Source organism: Barbatula barbatula (genome assembly GCF_947034865.1).
Source record: "Barbatula barbatula genome assembly, chromosome: 23".
NCBI lineage: Eukaryota > Metazoa > Chordata > Actinopteri > Cypriniformes > Nemacheilidae > Barbatula > Barbatula barbatula.
The window spans coordinates 4,076,269-4,093,285 of NC_136786.1; the positions used below are offsets into that span (position 1 = coordinate 4,076,269).

The following is a 17,017-nucleotide window of genomic DNA, read 5'->3' on the forward strand; positions in this document are numbered from 1 at the left end:
AAGTGGGGGTATTTGGACGCCGCCACAGCCTCATCTTTTGTCGTAACTCTGGGCTCTGGGTAAAACGTGACGTCATTATTTATTTTGCAGATTAAAACTTTCTGCTCTATTTTTGTGTTGAAAGTGAAGACTTTACAACCTTTTTTAAAACCATAGTTATTTTGTGTGAACACAAAATAAAAAGTGTAGCCTAGTTAAAACCAAAAACAACAATTACTGTAGTAAAATCATAGTTTTGCAATTTGCAATCAATACACCGAAAACATGGTTACTAGGCTACACTTTTACCGCACAAAACATGGTTCATTTTCGTAAGGGTAAAAATCATCAACCTATTTTGTTAATGATAAACAATAACACACTGAAATAGCCTAGATGTAAATAACGTTTTTTTGTAACCCAGCGTTATGAATAAAGGAAAAATAACAAGATAAACACTGATTACCATTTTATGAAATGTGACGAAATTCATAGGCTTGCCAAGCTAAAACGCTCTTTGCACATGCTCTTTAAACTTTGTGCTGTATACCCTTGGCGACTTTTAAATGACGTCACTTGCGCTCAACAGAAGCTAATGTTACTGCAGACGCGCTGGTAAAACATGGAATATGAAGCAGGTGTAAATACTTCACATGGAAAATCAAAAAGGAATCTTTATCTGATAGCCGGTACAGTTACGATTGTCGCGTTTGCAATTGTTTTTGTGGTTGTCTTAATTTTTACGATTAAACCAGAACATGGCCTGAAGGAAACTGTCATGAGCAGATGCCAGAGCTATGTGGACACCGAAACATCCACGTCGAGGTGAGCAATTTATCTATATTTATAATCTTCAAACCAAATATTATAGGCCTACAGTCATTTCTGTACTCGATTCTGTTAAAGACATCACAGCACGTTTAACATTTAAAAATCCAGAGGTATTGAAATATGTACGACCGCAGATCAGAATACTTTATAAAGTTTTGTGTCTTAAGTCAAAACAGTATTAAGTCAAAAAAGTCTACCGAAAGTTGATTCGAAGTTTGACATTTGTCAGAGATTCAGCCTGGGGAAAAATCTATAGTTCTTGCGATTTAGAGACATGCTGGGTTCGAATTGTTTTCAAACGTACAAGAGAATACACTGCTTTTTATTTGTTTTATTCTGCCTTAAGGTATAGTAACTGAAAGACCATATAATGTAACGTATTATGATAGGGACCGTCTGCAAAGCAAAAAAACGAAGAGTACAGTTATTTCATCTAAATGCTTCATTTTTATATACATGTTTAAATCTAATGGGTGTGTTTTATTATTGGGTCAAAGGAGAACATTTTGATGTTGGTTTATTTACAATACTATACCACAGGATAAGCTATTTAAATGGGAAAAATAAGAACAAGCTGGCAAAGATTTTGTGGTTTACCGCCCTCTAGAGGAAGATATTGCACTTATTTTGACCAGTTTGAATTAAGTTTAATTAATTTAAAACGCACACAGTTTGATATGTCTTCAGGGCTCCATACTGCGACAAAATGGTTACATTTTGAGACAACGCCAGCATTTTTACAAGTACTCCCTCATGTGCGACCTACCAATTTGTTATATCTCAAGATTAAATCATGAGCCCACCAGTGTTATAGTTAAGTATAAATAAATGAATGAATAACAAAATACATGAAGAAATAAATATAAATGAATTAATGAAGAAATAAATACATGCTTTAATGCAGAAATAAATAAATACATGCTTAAACGCAGATATATTCTTTATATATATATATATATATATATATATATATATATATATATAAAATCATAAATAAATAAATAGATAAATACATGCACAAATGTATACATAATTAAATAAATAAGTAAAAGAATACATAAATGCGCAAATAATTTAATCTGTTTTTGTGATATTATATTTATTTCTTTTTGCATTTACACATTTATTTATTTATACATTTATACATTTATTTATTCCTGTTCCCTTTCTGTCTGTCTCTGGACGTTGTTTCGACGGAATGGGGTTTGACTTGAGAACCTATCCTCTCTGACTGACTTGAAAAGGCCAATGAAAAATTGGCGAAGGAAATTTGCTGCATTCATTCTCCTTTTGTTCTTCAGAGCCTTCGCATCCTGATGCTGACGACTTCGCATTCGCATTCCTATTGCTGGTTTACGACGTGGTGCAGTGGACTGTCCCTTCTCCAGTGACTTCCCCTGGGCGTCTCGGCAATAAGGGAGAAGTTCTCTCTTCTAAAAGAGCAATTTCCATTCAGCGCGGCATGTCCCGCTGTGCTCGTGGGTGCAACGCGCTCATACGACGTCTGCCTCAGGTGTCTGGGTCTCCACGCTGAGGCAGCGTTTGTGGATACGTCATGCCTCCACTCCGGGCGAATGATGATCCAGACGTTGCGGTCATGAGTGGCTGTGTTCTTTCGAGAAGCAGCCACCACTTCGACTGCTTCCCGTCCTGTGGCAGCAGCGGCGTCAGCCCTGCCGTCCGCCTCGGCGAGCATCGAGGGTGATATGGGGATTACCGTAAACCTCAATCCGTCAGCCACCTGCTTGCGGACCGTTCAGGCCCCGCTTCGCTCGTCTGGCCATTCCGTAAAAGGCAGTATTCCGCCTTGCACCACAGTCATGCAAACCCTTGCGGTTGGATATGTGGTTTCTCTGAGTCGCGGCCGGCCCCGGTGCCATTTTTCCCAGAAGTGCATGAGGAGCTTAGTCGGACCTTCTCGGTGCGTGCACGTCAGACTAACTTGGTCGCCCTTCCCTTGACGACGGGGCAGCTAAGGGCTATGTCGATATGCCCCAGGTGGAACGTTCGGTCGCGGTGCACTTGTACCCGCAGACGGCTGCCACCTGGAGAGATCGACCAAGGCTCCCTTCCAAGGCTTGTACGTTTTCGGCATCGCTGGTGTCGAAAGCTTACAATGCTGCCTCTGCTCTTCACGCTATGGCCATCCTGCAGGTCCACCAGGCCAAGGCATTGAAAGAGTTGCAGGAGGGGAAGACCGACCCGGGGCTTATGCAGGAACTCCGCCCTGTCCCAGCAACACCAGGGTGCCCACATTTTCACAAACAGAGCCACTCTCCCTGGGCCTTTCTCACAGCCGCTCTCACCCTCCACAGGACGGTGCTTGGCAACCCCGCGTTGTGTCTCGGCGAGGCACAGGGTCGTGTGTATCTCAGCCACCACTTCTTCTCAGGCAGACGGTGCGGTGAGCTGCAGTATCGCCAGGCAGGCATCCAGGCAGAGCCGCTCTCCTCCCCGGGGTCCCCCCCCACTGCCAGCCATCGAACCACCCTCCGTGATTCAGTTTGCCAAGCGCCCACTCAAGTTTCGGGGCATCCTCTTCACCTCAGTCAGAGGCGTCAATGCTCCTGTGCTTCGGGCCGAGGTCGCTACCCTTCTGGCGAAGGGCGCGATCAAGCTTGTACCTCTGGCCGAGAAATGCTCCGGGTTTCGGGTACAGCCCGTACTTCATCGTCCCCAAGAAGAGCGGGGAGCTGCGCCCCATCTTGGACCTGCGTACCTTGAACAAGCACCTACACAAGCCACTGTTCAGGATGTTAACGCAGTGGAGCATCCTGACGTCCGTCAGGCATCAGGATTGGTACATGGCGATCGACCTGAAGGACGCGTACTTTTCATGTGTCGATCCTCCCTTGTCATGGGCATATCAGTACCGCATCCTCGTGGAGGCCGCCCACACTCCCCTCAGGGAGTAGGGCATTCGCATACTCAACTACCTCGACGACTGGCTCATCTTGGCACACTCGTGAGATCTGTTGTGTACACACAGGGACCTGGTGCTCCGGCATCTAGACCGTCTGGGGTTGCAGGTCAACCGAGAGAACAGCAAGCTCTCCCCCGTGCATAGCTTCCTCTTTCTCAAAATGGAACTCAACTCTGTTTCCATGACAGCATGCCTTACTACCGAGCCCAGTCGGTGCTGAGCTGCCTGAAGAACATCACGCAGCAGCCAGCAGTCCCCCTGAAACTGGGACACATGGCATCCTCGGCGGGGGTGGTCCCACTCGGGTTGATGCATATGAGACCGCTACAGCACTGGCTACAGAGCCGAGTTCCCTGGAGTGCGTAGCAGACAGGCAGCAGGTGCGTCGCCATCACGCCCTTCTGCCGGCGCACCCTAACCCTGTGGTCTTTGATGACGTTTTTACGGACAGGGGTCCCTCTTGGGCAGGTATCTATGCGCGTCGTGGTGATGACGGACGCCTCCCTACAGGGTTGGGATGCTGTGAGCAACGGGCAAGCAGTGTCGGGTCTGTGGACGGGCCCTTGCCTGCGTTGGCATATCAATCGCCTAGAGTTGTTGGCGGTGCTACTTGCACTGAGGAGGTCAGCATGACTGTCTTGGCGTATATCAACCGTCAGGGCGGTATACGCTCGCGGCAGTTATCAACAGCCGGTGACAAAGTCTCTGTTAGTCACACACATCCCGGGCAACCTGAACCAGATAGCCGACACGCTCTCTCGTCAGTCGACGCCCCACAGAGAGTGGCGGCTCCACCCCTGCGCAGTTCAGCTCATTTGGGTGCAGTCGGTCAGGCACAGGTGGACCTGTACGACTCCCTGGACACCACCCATTGCCCGCTTTGGTACTTGGCACGGCTGGCTTGGTGCACAGCTGGCCGCGGGAAAAGTACGCCTTCCCCCCAGTGAGCCTCATTGCACAGGTCTTGTGCAAGGTCAGGGAAGAAGAGCATCAAGTGTTACTAGTTACGCCTTATTGGCCCAACCGAACTTACTTCTGACGACAAATACCCCTGGCCGATTCCCCTGACGAAGGACCTTCTTTCGAGGGGAAGGGCACGTTGTGGCATCTCAGACCAGACCTCTGGAACCTCCATGTCTTGCTCCTGGACGGGACGAGGAGATCCAGAGTGGTCTACCCCCAGCGGTGGTGGAGACCATCATTCAGGCTAGGGCCCCGGCCACGAGGCGGCTATACGTCTTTAAGTGGTGCCTCTTCTCATCCTGGTGTTCTTCTCGGGGAGAAGACCCACGGAGATGCTCGATCGGGAGCGTGTCTTGTACTTTTTGCAAACGAGACTCGAGAACAATCTCTCGTCTTCCACGCTGAAAGTGTATGTAGCCGCCATTGCCGCTCATCACGAACCAGTCAGTGAGAAGTTTCTGGGACAACACGACCTGGTCATTAGGTTCCTAAGGGGCGTGAGAAGGTTGAATCAACCTCACCCGCGCTCCGTACCCTCTTGGGACCTCAATGTGGTCCAGGTGGGTCTCCAGAGGCCCCCCTTCGAGCCCCATCGTAAATGCTGCTCTTTCTCATCTATCGATGAACACGGTTCTCCTAGTGGCACTCGCTTCCATCAAGAGGGTAGGGGACCTACAAGCGTGCGCCGTGGCCACGCATTGCCTAGAGTTCGGACCCGGTCAATCTCAAGTTTTCCTGAGACCCCGGCCCGGCTACATGCCCAAAGTTCCCACCACTCCTTTTCGGGACCAGGTGGTGAACCTGCAGGCGCTCCCCACTGGGGAGAAAGACCCAACCCCCTCCGTGTTGTACGTGCAATACGTGCGTTGCGCCTTTACTTACACCACACGCAGAGCTTCAGGAGCTCTGAGCAGCTCTTTGTCTGTTTTGGAGGTCAGCACAAGGTGAGGGCTGTCTCCAAACAGAGGTTGGCGCACTCGATCGTGGACGCCGTCGCCACGGCTTACCGATCCCAAGATCTCCCGTGCCCTCTCGCAGTGACATCGCTCTCCCCCAGGGGTGTGGCCTCCTCGTGGGCACTGGCTCAGGGCGCCTCTCTGGCAGACATATGTAGAGCTGCGGGTTGTATATACAACCCAATACCTTCGCGAGGTTCTACAGCCTCCGCGTGGAACCGGTATCAGCCCGAGTCATACAGGATACCACCAGGTAAGCCCTGTAGCCGGTGATTCGTACTCCTGCAAAAAATAGGGCAGTGCACTATTTAGCCTCTCCTCTTCCCCCATTTGGGCGAAGAGTAGACATTCCATCCATCACTAAGCACTCCTTGGTGGCGGGCTGGGCGGAGCAGCTTTTGAACTGACAGCTTAGTGCTCCACACGTAGTAACCCCCCGACAGGGCGTTTCCGTCTGATGTATACTCATGAGTGGCTCTCACACGATGGCCCATGAACTCTCCCAGGTGTACTTTCACCTGCTCGCGACACACTCTCGTGTCTGCATGTTTTCCCACGTGCTTTCCCCTATTCAGCGAGATCGTGTATGGATCTCCACTAAATCACTTCCTGCGGTAGGAAGTGGTCTCCGTAGGGCGTTCCCTAAGGGGGGAATAGCGCTTTCCTGTGGCCCTTAAGGTACCGGACTGGACCGAGTCTCGCCATAAGAGAAACTAGGCCTCCGTCTGTGACGGCCGGTGGAAGGGGCTCCCGTCTTTCTAAAAAGCTCTGGACCCCTACCTTTCCGCCTGAAGGTAACAATTTACGCTAGCGCTCACGTCTGACATGCCCATGCCAGTCAGCTTCGCTTCACAGGAGATTGTGACGCGGCACAGCGCTGTGGCGTTTTCCTAGGAACCCCGTTCTGTTGACACAACGTCGAGAGACTGACAGAAAGGGAACGTCTCGGTTACGTATGGAATCTCTGTTCCCTGATGGAGGAAACGAGACGTTGTGTCCTTCATGCCACAACCCTGGCCGCCCGCTGCAGCAGTCGAGACACGATTCTCAGGCTCCTCAGCACAAAAGGTGAATGAATGCAGCACGCCGGCTCCCTTTTATACCCGGATGTCCGGGGCGGAGACTGGCATGCAAATTTAATTCACCAATTTTTCATTGGCCTTTTCAAGTCAGTCAGAGATGATAGGTTCTCAAATCAAACCCCATTCTGTCGACACGACGTCTCGTTCCCTCCATCAGGGAACGGAGGTTACATACGTAACCGAGACGTATTTCTGTGTCCGTATGTTAATAAGGTAGGCGGTCCTTCTCAATGCAGGATAGGTTGTTTGCACATGACGTCATGTTACTGCGTTTGAGTTAGTGCGAATTGCAGATGGTGGTCTTGGTTCTGGTAATTTCTTCTGTAGTGCTTTAGAACTTTATACAAAAATGGTAGTAGTTCAGTTATTCTTAATCGTGGTGCAACCCGCCGTTTTGAAAATTTAAGGGGAATAAGGCAGGGCTGCCCCATTTCACCTTACCTTTTTCTTCTCGCTGTTCAGCTTCTCTGTGCTCACATAAAAACCAGCAATCTGAAAGGAGTAACTATAGCTGAACGAGAGGTGATTATCAGTCAGCTTCCTGATGACACAACCCTCTTTCTCAAGGATGCTATGCAGATCCCCTTGGCAATAAATGTTATTGAGTTTTTCTCCAAAGCTTCTGGCCTGCAGTTAAATGTTAAAAAATGTGAGCTCTTGGCCATTAAAAACTGCAATGACTCCTTTATTTATGGTATTGCTGTGAAGGTAAAGATTTGTTATTTAGGAGTTTATATAGTGAAGGACCAAAAAGAAAGATGCATTTTTAATTTTCAACCCCTTACAGATCAAATTCAGAAGAGACTTAACCAGTGGCTTCAAAGACATCTCTCTTTGAGAGGTAGGGTGCTTCTTACGACGGCTGAAGGTCTCTCAAGGCTTATTTTTGCTGCTCAATCTGTGCATTTGGAGTCAAAGGTCTTGTTCAAGGTCAGGGAAGAAGAGCATCAAGTGTTACTAGTTACGCCTTATTGGCCCAACCGAACTTACTTCTGACGACAAATACCCCTGGCCGATTCCCCTGACGAAGGACCTTCTTTCGAGGGGAAGGGCACGTTGTGGCATCTCAGACCAGACCTCTGGAACCTCCATGTCTTGCTCCTGGACGGGACGAGGAGATCCAGAGTGGTCTACCCCCAGCGGTGGTGGAGACCATCATTCAGGCTAGGGCCCCGGCCACGAGGCGGCTATACGTCTTTAAGTGGTGCCTCTTCTCATCCTGGTGTTCTTCTCGGGGAGAAGACCCACGGAGATGCTCGATCGGGAGCGTGTCTTGTACTTTTTGCAAACGAGACTCGAGAACAATCTCTCGCCTTCCACGCTGAAAGTGTATGTAGCCGCCATTGCCGCTCATCACGAACCAGTCAGTGAGAAGTTTCTGGGACAACACGACCTGGTCATTAGGTTCCTAAGGGGCGTGAGAAGGTTGAATCAACCTCACCCGCACCGTACCCTCTTGGGACCTCAATGTGGTCCAGGTGGGTCTCCAGAGGCCCCCCTTCGAGCCCCATCGTAAATGCTGCTCTTTCTCATCTATCGATGAACACGGTTCTCCTAGTGGCACTCGCTTCCATCAAGAGGGTAGGGGACCTACAAGCGTGCGCCGTGGCCACGCATTGCCTAGAGTTCGGACCCGGTCAATCTCAAGTTTTCCTGAGACCCCGGCCCGGCTACATGCCCAAAGTTCCCACCACTCCTTTTCGGGACCAGGTGGTGAACCTGCAGGCGCTCCCCACTGGGGAGAAAGACCCAACCCCCTCCGTGTTGTACGTGCAATACGTGCGTTGCGCCTTTACTTACACCAAACGCAGAGCTTCAGGAGCTCTGAGCAGCTCTTTGTCTGTTTTGGAGGTCAGCACAAGGGGAGGGCTGTCTCCAAACAGAGGTTGGCGCACTCGATCGTGGACGCCGTCGCCACGGCTTACCGATCCCAAGATCTCCCGTGCCCTCTCGCAGTGACAGCGCTCTCCCCCAGGGGTGTGGCCTCCTCGTGGGCACTGGCTCAGGGCGCCTCTCTGGCAGACATATGTAGAGCTGCGGGTTGTATATACAACCCAATACCTTCGCGAGGTTCTACAGCCTCCGCGTGGAACCGGTATCAGCCCGAGTCATACAGGATACCACCAGGTAAGCCCTGTAGCCGGTGATTCGTACTCCTGCAAAAAATAGGGCAGTGCACTATTTAGCCTCTCCTCTTCCCCCATTTGGGCGAAGAGTAGACATTCCATCCATCACTAAGCACTCCTTGGTGGCGGGCTGTGCGGAGCAGCTTTTGAACTGACAGCTTAGTGCTCCACACGTAGTAACCCCCCGACAGGGCGTTTCCGTCTGATGTATACTCATGAGTGGCTCTCACACGATGGCCCATGAACTCTCCCAGGTGTACTTTCACCTGCTCGCGACACACTCTCGTGTCTGCATGTTTTCCCACGTGCTTTCCCCTATTCAGCGAGATCGTGTATGGATCTCCACTAAATCACTTCCTGCGGTAGGAAGTGGTCTCCGTAGGGCGTTCCCTAAGGGGGGAATAGCGCTTTCCTGTGGCCCTTAAGGTACCGGACCGGACCGATTCTCGCCATAAGAGAAACTAGGCCTCCGTCTGTGACGGCCGGTGGAAGGGGCTCCCGTCTTTCTAAAAAGCTCTGGACCCCTACCTTTCCGCTGGAAGGTAACAATTTACGCTAGCGCTCACGTCTGACATGCCCATGCCAGTCAGCTCCGCTTCACAGGAGATTGTGACGCGGCACAGCGCTGTGGCGTTTTCCTAGGAACCCCATTCTGTTGACACAACGTCGAGAGACTGACAGAAAGGGAACGTCTCGGTTACGTATGTAATCTCTGTTCCCTGATGGAGGAAACGAGACGTTGTGTCCTTCATGCCACAACCCTGGCCGCCCGCTGCAGCAGTCGAGACACGATTCTCAGGCTCCTCAGCACAAAAGGTGAATGAATGCAGCACGCCGGCTCCCTTTTATACCCGGATGTCCGGGGCGGAGACTGGCATGCAAATTTAATTCACCAATTTTTCATTGGCCTTTTCAAGTCAGTCAGAGATGATAGGTTCTCAAATCAAACCCCATTCTGTCGACACGACGTCTCGTTCCCTCCATCAGGGAACGGAGGTTACATACGTAACCGAGACGTATTTCTGTGTCCGTATGTTAATAAGGTAGGCGGTCCTTCTCAATGCAGGATAGGTTGTTTGCACATGACGTCATGTTACTGCGTTTGAGTTAGTGCGAATTGCAGATGGTGGTCTTGGTTCTGGTAATTTCTTCTGTAGTGCTTTAGAACTTTATACAAAAATGGTAGTAGTTCAGTTATTCTTAATCGTGGTGCAACCCGCCGTTTTGAAAATTTAAGGGGAATAAGGCAGGGCTGCCCCATTTCACCTTACCTTTTTCTTCTCGCTGTTCAGCTTCTCTGTGCTCACATAAAAACCAGCAATCTGAAAGGAGTAACTATAGCTGAACGAGAGGTGATTATCAGTCAGCTTCCTGATGACACAACCCTCTTTCTCAAGGATGCTATGCAGATCCCCTTGGCAATAAATGTTATTGAGTTTTTCTCCAAAGCTTCTGGCCTGCAGTTAAATGTTAAAAAATGTGAGCTCTTGGCCATTAAAAACTGCAATGACTCCTTTATTTATGGTATTGCTGTGAAGGTAAAGATTTGTTATTTAGGAGTTTATATAGTGAAGGACCAAAAAGAAAGATGCATTTTTAATTTTCAACCCCTTACAGATCAAATTCAGAAGAGACTTAACCAGTGGCTTCAAAGACATCTCTCTTTGAGAGGTAGGGTGCTTCTTACGACGGCTGAAGGTCTCTCAAGGCTTATTTTTGCTGCTCAATCTGTGCATTTGGAGTCAAAGGTCTTGTGCAAGGTCAGGGAAGAAGAGCATCAAGTGTTACTAGTTACGCCTTATTGGCCCAACCGAACTTACTTCTGACGACAAATACCCCTGGCCGATTCCCCTGACGAAGGACCTTCTTTCGAGGGGAAGGGCACGTTGTGGCATCTCAGACCAGACCTCTGGAACCTCCATGTCTTGCTCCTGGACGGGACGAGGAGATCCAGAGTGGTCTACCCCCAGCGGTGGTGGAGACCATCATTCAGGCTAGGGCCCCGGCCACGAGGCGGCTATACGTCTTTAAGTGGTGCCTCTTCTCATCCTGGTGTTCTTCTCGGGGAGAAGACCCACGGAGATGCTCGATCGGGAGCGTGTCTTGTACTTTTTGCAAACGAGACTCGAGAACAATCTCTCGCCTTCCACGCTGAAAGTGTATGTAGCCGCCATTGCCGCTCATCACGAACCAGTCAGTGAGAAGTTTCTGGGACAACACGACCTGGTCATTAGGTTCCTAAGGGGCGTGAGAAGGTTGAATCAACCTCACCCGCGCTCCGTACCCTCTTGGGACCTCAATGTGGTCCAGGTGGGTCTCCAGAGGCCCCCCTTCGAGCCCCATCGTAAATGCTGCTCTTTCTCATCTATCGATGAACACGGTTCTCCTAGTGGCACTCGCTTCCATCAAGAGGGTAGGGGACCTACAAGCGTGCGCCGTGGCCACGCATTGCCTAGAGTTCGGACCCGGTCAATCTCAAGTTTTCCTGAGACCCCGGCCCGGCTACATGCCCAAAGTTCCCACCACTCCTTTTCGGGACCAGGTGGTGAACCTGCAGGCGCTCCCCACTGGGGAGAAAGACCCAACCCCCTCCGTGTTGTACGTGCAATACGTGCGTTGCGCCTTTACTTACACCAAACGCAGAGCTTCAGGAGCTCTGAGCAGCTCTTTGTCTGTTTTGGAGGTCAGCACAAGGGGAGGGCTGTCTCCAAACAGAGGTTGGCGCACTCGATCGTGGACGCCGTCGCCACGGCTTACCGATCCCAAGATCTCCCGTGCCCTCTCGCAGTGACAGCGCTCTCCCCCAGGGGTGTGGCCTCCTCGTGGGCACTGGCTCAGGGCGCCTCTCTGGCAGACATATGTAGAGCTGCGGGTTGTATATACAACCCAATACCTTCGCGAGGTTCTACAGCCTCCGCGTGGAACCGGTATCAGCCCGAGTCATACAGGATACCACCAGGTAAGCCCTGTAGCCGGTGATTCGTACTCCTGCAAAAAATAGGGCAGTGCACTATTTAGCCTCTCCTCTTCCCCCATTTGGGCGAAGAGTAGACATTCCATCCATCACTAAGCACTCCTTGGTGGCGGGCTGTGCGGAGCAGCTTTTGAACTGACAGCTTAGTGCTCCACACGTAGTAACCCCCCGACAGGGCGTTTCCGTCTGATGTATACTCATGAGTGGCTCTCACACGATGGCCCATGAACTCTCCCAGGTGTACTTTCACCTGCTCGCGACACACTCTCGTGTCTGCATGTTTTCCCACATGCTTTCCCCTATTCAGCGAGATCGTGTATGGATCTCCACTAAATCACTTCCTGCGGTAGGAAGTGGTCTCCGTAGGGCGTTCCCTAAGGGGGGAATAGCGCTTTCCTGTGGCCCTTAAGGTACCGGACCGGACCGATTCTCGCCATAAGAGAAACTAGGCCTCCGTCTGTGACGGCCAGTGGAAGGGGCTCCCGTCTTTCTAAAAAGCTCTGGACCCCTACCTTTCCGCTGGAAGGTAACAATTTACGCTAGCGCTCACGTCTGACATGCCCATGCCAGTCAGCTCCGCTTCACAGGAGATTGTGACGCGGCACAGCGCTGTGGCGTTTTCCTAGGAACCCCATTCTGTTGACACAACGTCGAGAGACTGACAGAAAGGGAACGTCTCGGTTACGTATGTAATCTCTGTTCCCTGATGGAGGAAACGAGACGTTGTGTCCTTCATGCCACAACCCTGGCCGCCCGCTGCAGCAGTCGAGACACGATTCTCAGGCTCCTCAGCACAAAAGGTGAATGAATGCAGCACGCCGGCTCCCTTTTATACCCGGATGTCCGGGGCGGAGACTGGCATGCAAATTTAATTCACCAATTTTTCATTGGCCTTTTCAAGTCAGTCAGAGATGATAGGTTCTCAAATCAAACCCCATTCTGTCGACACGACGTCTCGTTCCCTCCATCAGGGAACGGAGGTTACATACGTAACCGAGACGTATTTCTGTGTCCGTATGTTAATAAGGTAGGCGGTCCTTCTCAATGCAGGATAGGTTGTTTGCACATGACGTCATGTTACTGCGTTTGAGTTAGTGCGAATTGCAGATGGTGGTCTTGGTTCTGGTAATTTCTTCTGTAGTGCTTTAGAACTTTATACAAAAATGGTAGTAGTTCAGTTATTCTTAATCGTGGTGCAACCCGCCGTTTTGAAATTTTAAGGGGAATAAGGCAGGGCTGCCCCATTTCACCTTACCTTTTTCTTCTCGCTGTTCAGCTTCTCTGTGCTCACATAAAAACCAGCAATCTGAAAGGAGTAACTATAGCTGAACGAGAGGTGATTATCAGTCAGCTTCCTGATGACACAACCCTCTTTCTCAAGGATGCTATGCAGATCCCCTTGGCAATAAATGTTATTGAGTTTTTCTCCAAAGCTTCTGGCCTGCAGTTAAATGTTAAAAAATGTGAGCTCTTGGCCATTAAAAACTGCAATGACTCCTTTATTTATGGTATTGCTGTGAAGGTAAAGATTTGTTAAGAGTTTATATAGTGAAGGACCAAAAAGAAAGATGCATTTTTAATTTTCAACCCCTTACAGATCAAATTCAGAAGAGACTTAACCAGTGGCTTCAAAGAGATCTCTCTTTGAGAGGTAGGGTGCTTCTTACGACGGCTGAAGGTCTCTCAAGGCTTATTTTTGCTGCTCAATCTGTGCATTTGGAGTCAAAGTCCGGTAAAATTATTGACCATATACTCTTAAAATTTTTGTGGAAAAACTCAATCCATTGTATAAAGAAATCTGTTGTAATGAATATCAGTGAAAAGGGTGGTCGCAATATTTTGGATTTTAGTACTTTAAATTATACATTTAAAATGTATTCGTTGAAACGATTTAGAAAGAACCCAGTGTCTTTTTGGAACTTTATTCCTAATTATGTTTTTTCTCAGCTTGGTGGTCTGGATTTTCTTCTGTTATGTAACTACAAAATTACCAGAAATATTATCTGCTTTTCACAGGAAATCTCTCTTGGCATGGTCTTTGATATTCAAGCACAACTTTTCACCTCATAGATATTTTATTTGTAATAACTGTAATATTTTATACAAGAATAAGTCTATATTTTTTCAGAATTGGTTTGATAAAAATATCTTGTTGGTTAGTCAATTAATATTTTTTTTCTGTTTTCATATAAGGAGTTTTTAGGTCACTTTTAATTTCCTGTTTCTCCCAAATAATTTTCAAAAGTTATGGGTTCAATCCCATCAGGTTCTCTTGCTTTATTAGGGAGGAACTCAATCTCTATCGCCAGTCTCTCTGAGTTTGGTCAATACTGAAAGGGTTATCAGGATCTTTAATTAACACAAAACAAACACCCACGATGGGGGAAAAACACGAACCAAAACTAAAATACAAAACTGAAAACAAACACTTTCCAAAATAAACAAACTTCTGACTCGACACAATGACACACAGAGACAAATGAATGAAGGAAACTATATATAAACAATAGATCAGTCCGTTCACTTTTTCAGCAAAATATTGTTACTTTACCGTCTGTGACTGCTTACTGGAAAAATGCAGTTGATAATATTTGTTGGAAAAAAGTTTGGATGCTTCCACATCTTTTTTTTAACCAATAAATTAAAAGAGATTTCTTTTAAAATAATTCATAAATTACCCTGCAAATCTCAATAAATTCAAAAAGGATATTTCCTCCAGTTGTTCTTTCTGTGACAACTCTGATGAAACTGTAGTTCATCTTTTTTGGTATTGTCCATTTACCAAAATGTTATGGCAAGATGTTTTACATTTTATTAGGTCTGAAATCTATAATGAATGTGTGTTGTATTGGAAGGATGTGGTCCTAGGCTTTGTAGATTATAATCAATCTAAAAAAGGTAATTTTTATGTAATTAATCTGATCTTGTTACTAGCAAAGTTTCATATTCATAAATCTTAATGTTTAAATGTGAAACCTCTTTTTCTCACATTTTTTAAAGAACTTGAAAAATACCTCTTTTCAATTAAGTTGTCTGAGAACAAAAAGGCCTTAAAAACATTATCTTTGTCTTTTCCTTTTTTCAGTGTCATGTAATTCTCATAATTTATCAATATGTTTAAGTTACATGATTCCCCCTTTGTGATTTTTTTTGTTTAATGTTGTCTGTTTTTGTTCTGTTATTGACTGTTATTATCTGGATATTGTTTTAATAAATACATGTAAATAAAGTGCAGATGATGCAGAACGAACCCTTAAGGATAAAAACGTGACTTAAACAACGAAAACCAAATTAAATAAATTTCTTTATCACTGATATAAAATATCAACACGATAACACATAAGTTTTATGTTCTCAGCTGCCTTGCTCAAATGTTTCTTTCAAATTCTATGGAGGACAACAAGCTAAGATGGTTCATATCATCCTTGGAATAAGCAATTGACGCAGACACAAGTTTACAAGCCACTTTTTCCTGCGTATTTCAATACTTGTTTTCCCACCTTATGAACAGCAAATTTGCCACACAATAAAAACGCATTGTGGTTTCATGGTTTGAGCAACCATAAACAACGCAAAAGAGGCATTTTGAGTTCGTGAAATTCCTATGTAGAGTAGAAAACACTTCATGGCTGCCATCTGCACTTCATGCTACTCAAACGCAGTAACGTGACGAACGTCACCTACAAACAACCTTTCCTGCATTGAGAAGAACCACCTACCTTAATAAATACATTTATTTGTGTTGTTGGGTACAACTATAATGCTATTCGTTTGGTCAATAATACAAATTTTGATAGTACTTATTGTTCAAATAAAAGGCCGAGAAATTTCCCCACAACACATGCCTAATTAGTACAACACAAAACAAGTTTTGTATTGTTCATATTTTGGATATTTGTTTTGCACATTTGAAAAACCGGGAAATCATCCAAATCCACGAAAAATTCAGTGATTAAATTAATTTTGGCCTAACTGCCCACCAGCACTACATGTTAAGTGTGGTCTTGCTGAAATCGTCCCGCACTGTTTTTGAACTGATTGATGCAAGCACAGTACACATTACTGCACAGCGTTGAGCTTCTTGAGTCACTTCTGGAAGTAGTGTTTTGATTGTTGTAATATACGCTTAAAGTTTTTGGCAAATAAAAAACAAATAAAAGTTTTGTGAGAATCTCACCGTGGCAGAAAGGTCTCAAAAACACCACACACAAATTCAAAGCAATCAACACACGTGTGATGATGTGCAAATGAAGATTTACCAAACCATAAATAAATGTAACAACATTCACAAATGTTTGTTGGAAAGTAGTTCAAGTACCTAGTGAAAACATTTAGAATTTATGTTGACCGATCAACCCGTCACTGTTTTTTTTGTCAAAAAAATATTATTTTGTTGTGGTGGGAAAAAAACACATTTCAAATGACATAATAAAGACTGCACAAGTATGCGCTTTATAATTGATGAAACTCCCTCACATCTCTAAATAGGGCAAAAAATGCTTGAGTAACAGGTGTGTTTGCTCTTTTCAGTGGAAATGACTGTGAAGATATATGGAGTGCATTTGAACAAGCGTATGTAGGCAAGGATCCATGCAGTGTCCCTCCTGAAGCTTACAATTCTTTCATAAACTCAGTTCAACAAAAAATACCTTGCAATAAAGTGAGTGACGCACATTTAAATACACACCTGAACAAACAATTACGTATGGCGGTGACATTCTTTATATTTATGTACAGAACCTATTCTGGAGCAGAACAAAGGACATGGTCCATGCATTTACAAAGAACAGGGATTGTTTGATAACTTTGGAGGATACGTTGGTGGGCTTTATGTTTGATGAACTTAAATGGTGCAGCAGTAACGGAAGTAAAGGTACCGCTTCTATCTGTTAATGTTATGCATACATTTCTTTGTAAATTGACAATGCAAAATCTACTTTTGTCATTTAGACATAATTTGATTAGCCATTCATTGAGGTTATAAATGGACTGTTTTCCCAGAAACATTCACAACAGGTTGTCCTGGTTGGACAGAATGTGCCAACAATCCAGTCCGCTCTTTTTGGAGTAGAGCTTCCAAGAACGTAAGTAGATGTTTACTTGCCTGTAACTGCAGTTATCTTTTAAGAGAAATTATAAATTACATTAAAACCAAGTTTATTTTTTGCACAGAATTTCCTCAC

The 17,017-nt window shown here is 46.5% G+C and overlaps 1 protein-coding gene across 2 annotated transcripts in view; it reads left to right on the forward strand.

Annotated features, from left to right (window-relative positions):
• The first annotated feature begins 536 nt into the window (after window positions 1-536).
• LOC306912170 (ADP-ribosyl cyclase/cyclic ADP-ribose hydrolase 1-like) overlaps window positions 537-17,017 on the forward strand; it is a 41,289-nt gene continuing 24,808 nt past the window's right edge. The window contains exons 1-4 of one of the 2 annotated variants that reach the window (XM_079488073.1): window positions 537-804; window positions 16,365-16,494; window positions 16,572-16,707; window positions 16,836-16,918. In XM_079488073.1, coding sequence (XP_079344199.1) covers window positions 602-804; window positions 16,365-16,494; window positions 16,572-16,707; window positions 16,836-16,918 — 552 coding nt within the window. In that variant the 5' untranslated portion in view covers window positions 537-601. The remainder of the gene's footprint in view (window positions 805-16,364; window positions 16,495-16,571; window positions 16,708-16,835; window positions 16,919-17,017) is intronic. The other variant, XM_079488074.1, reaches the window with a different exon arrangement.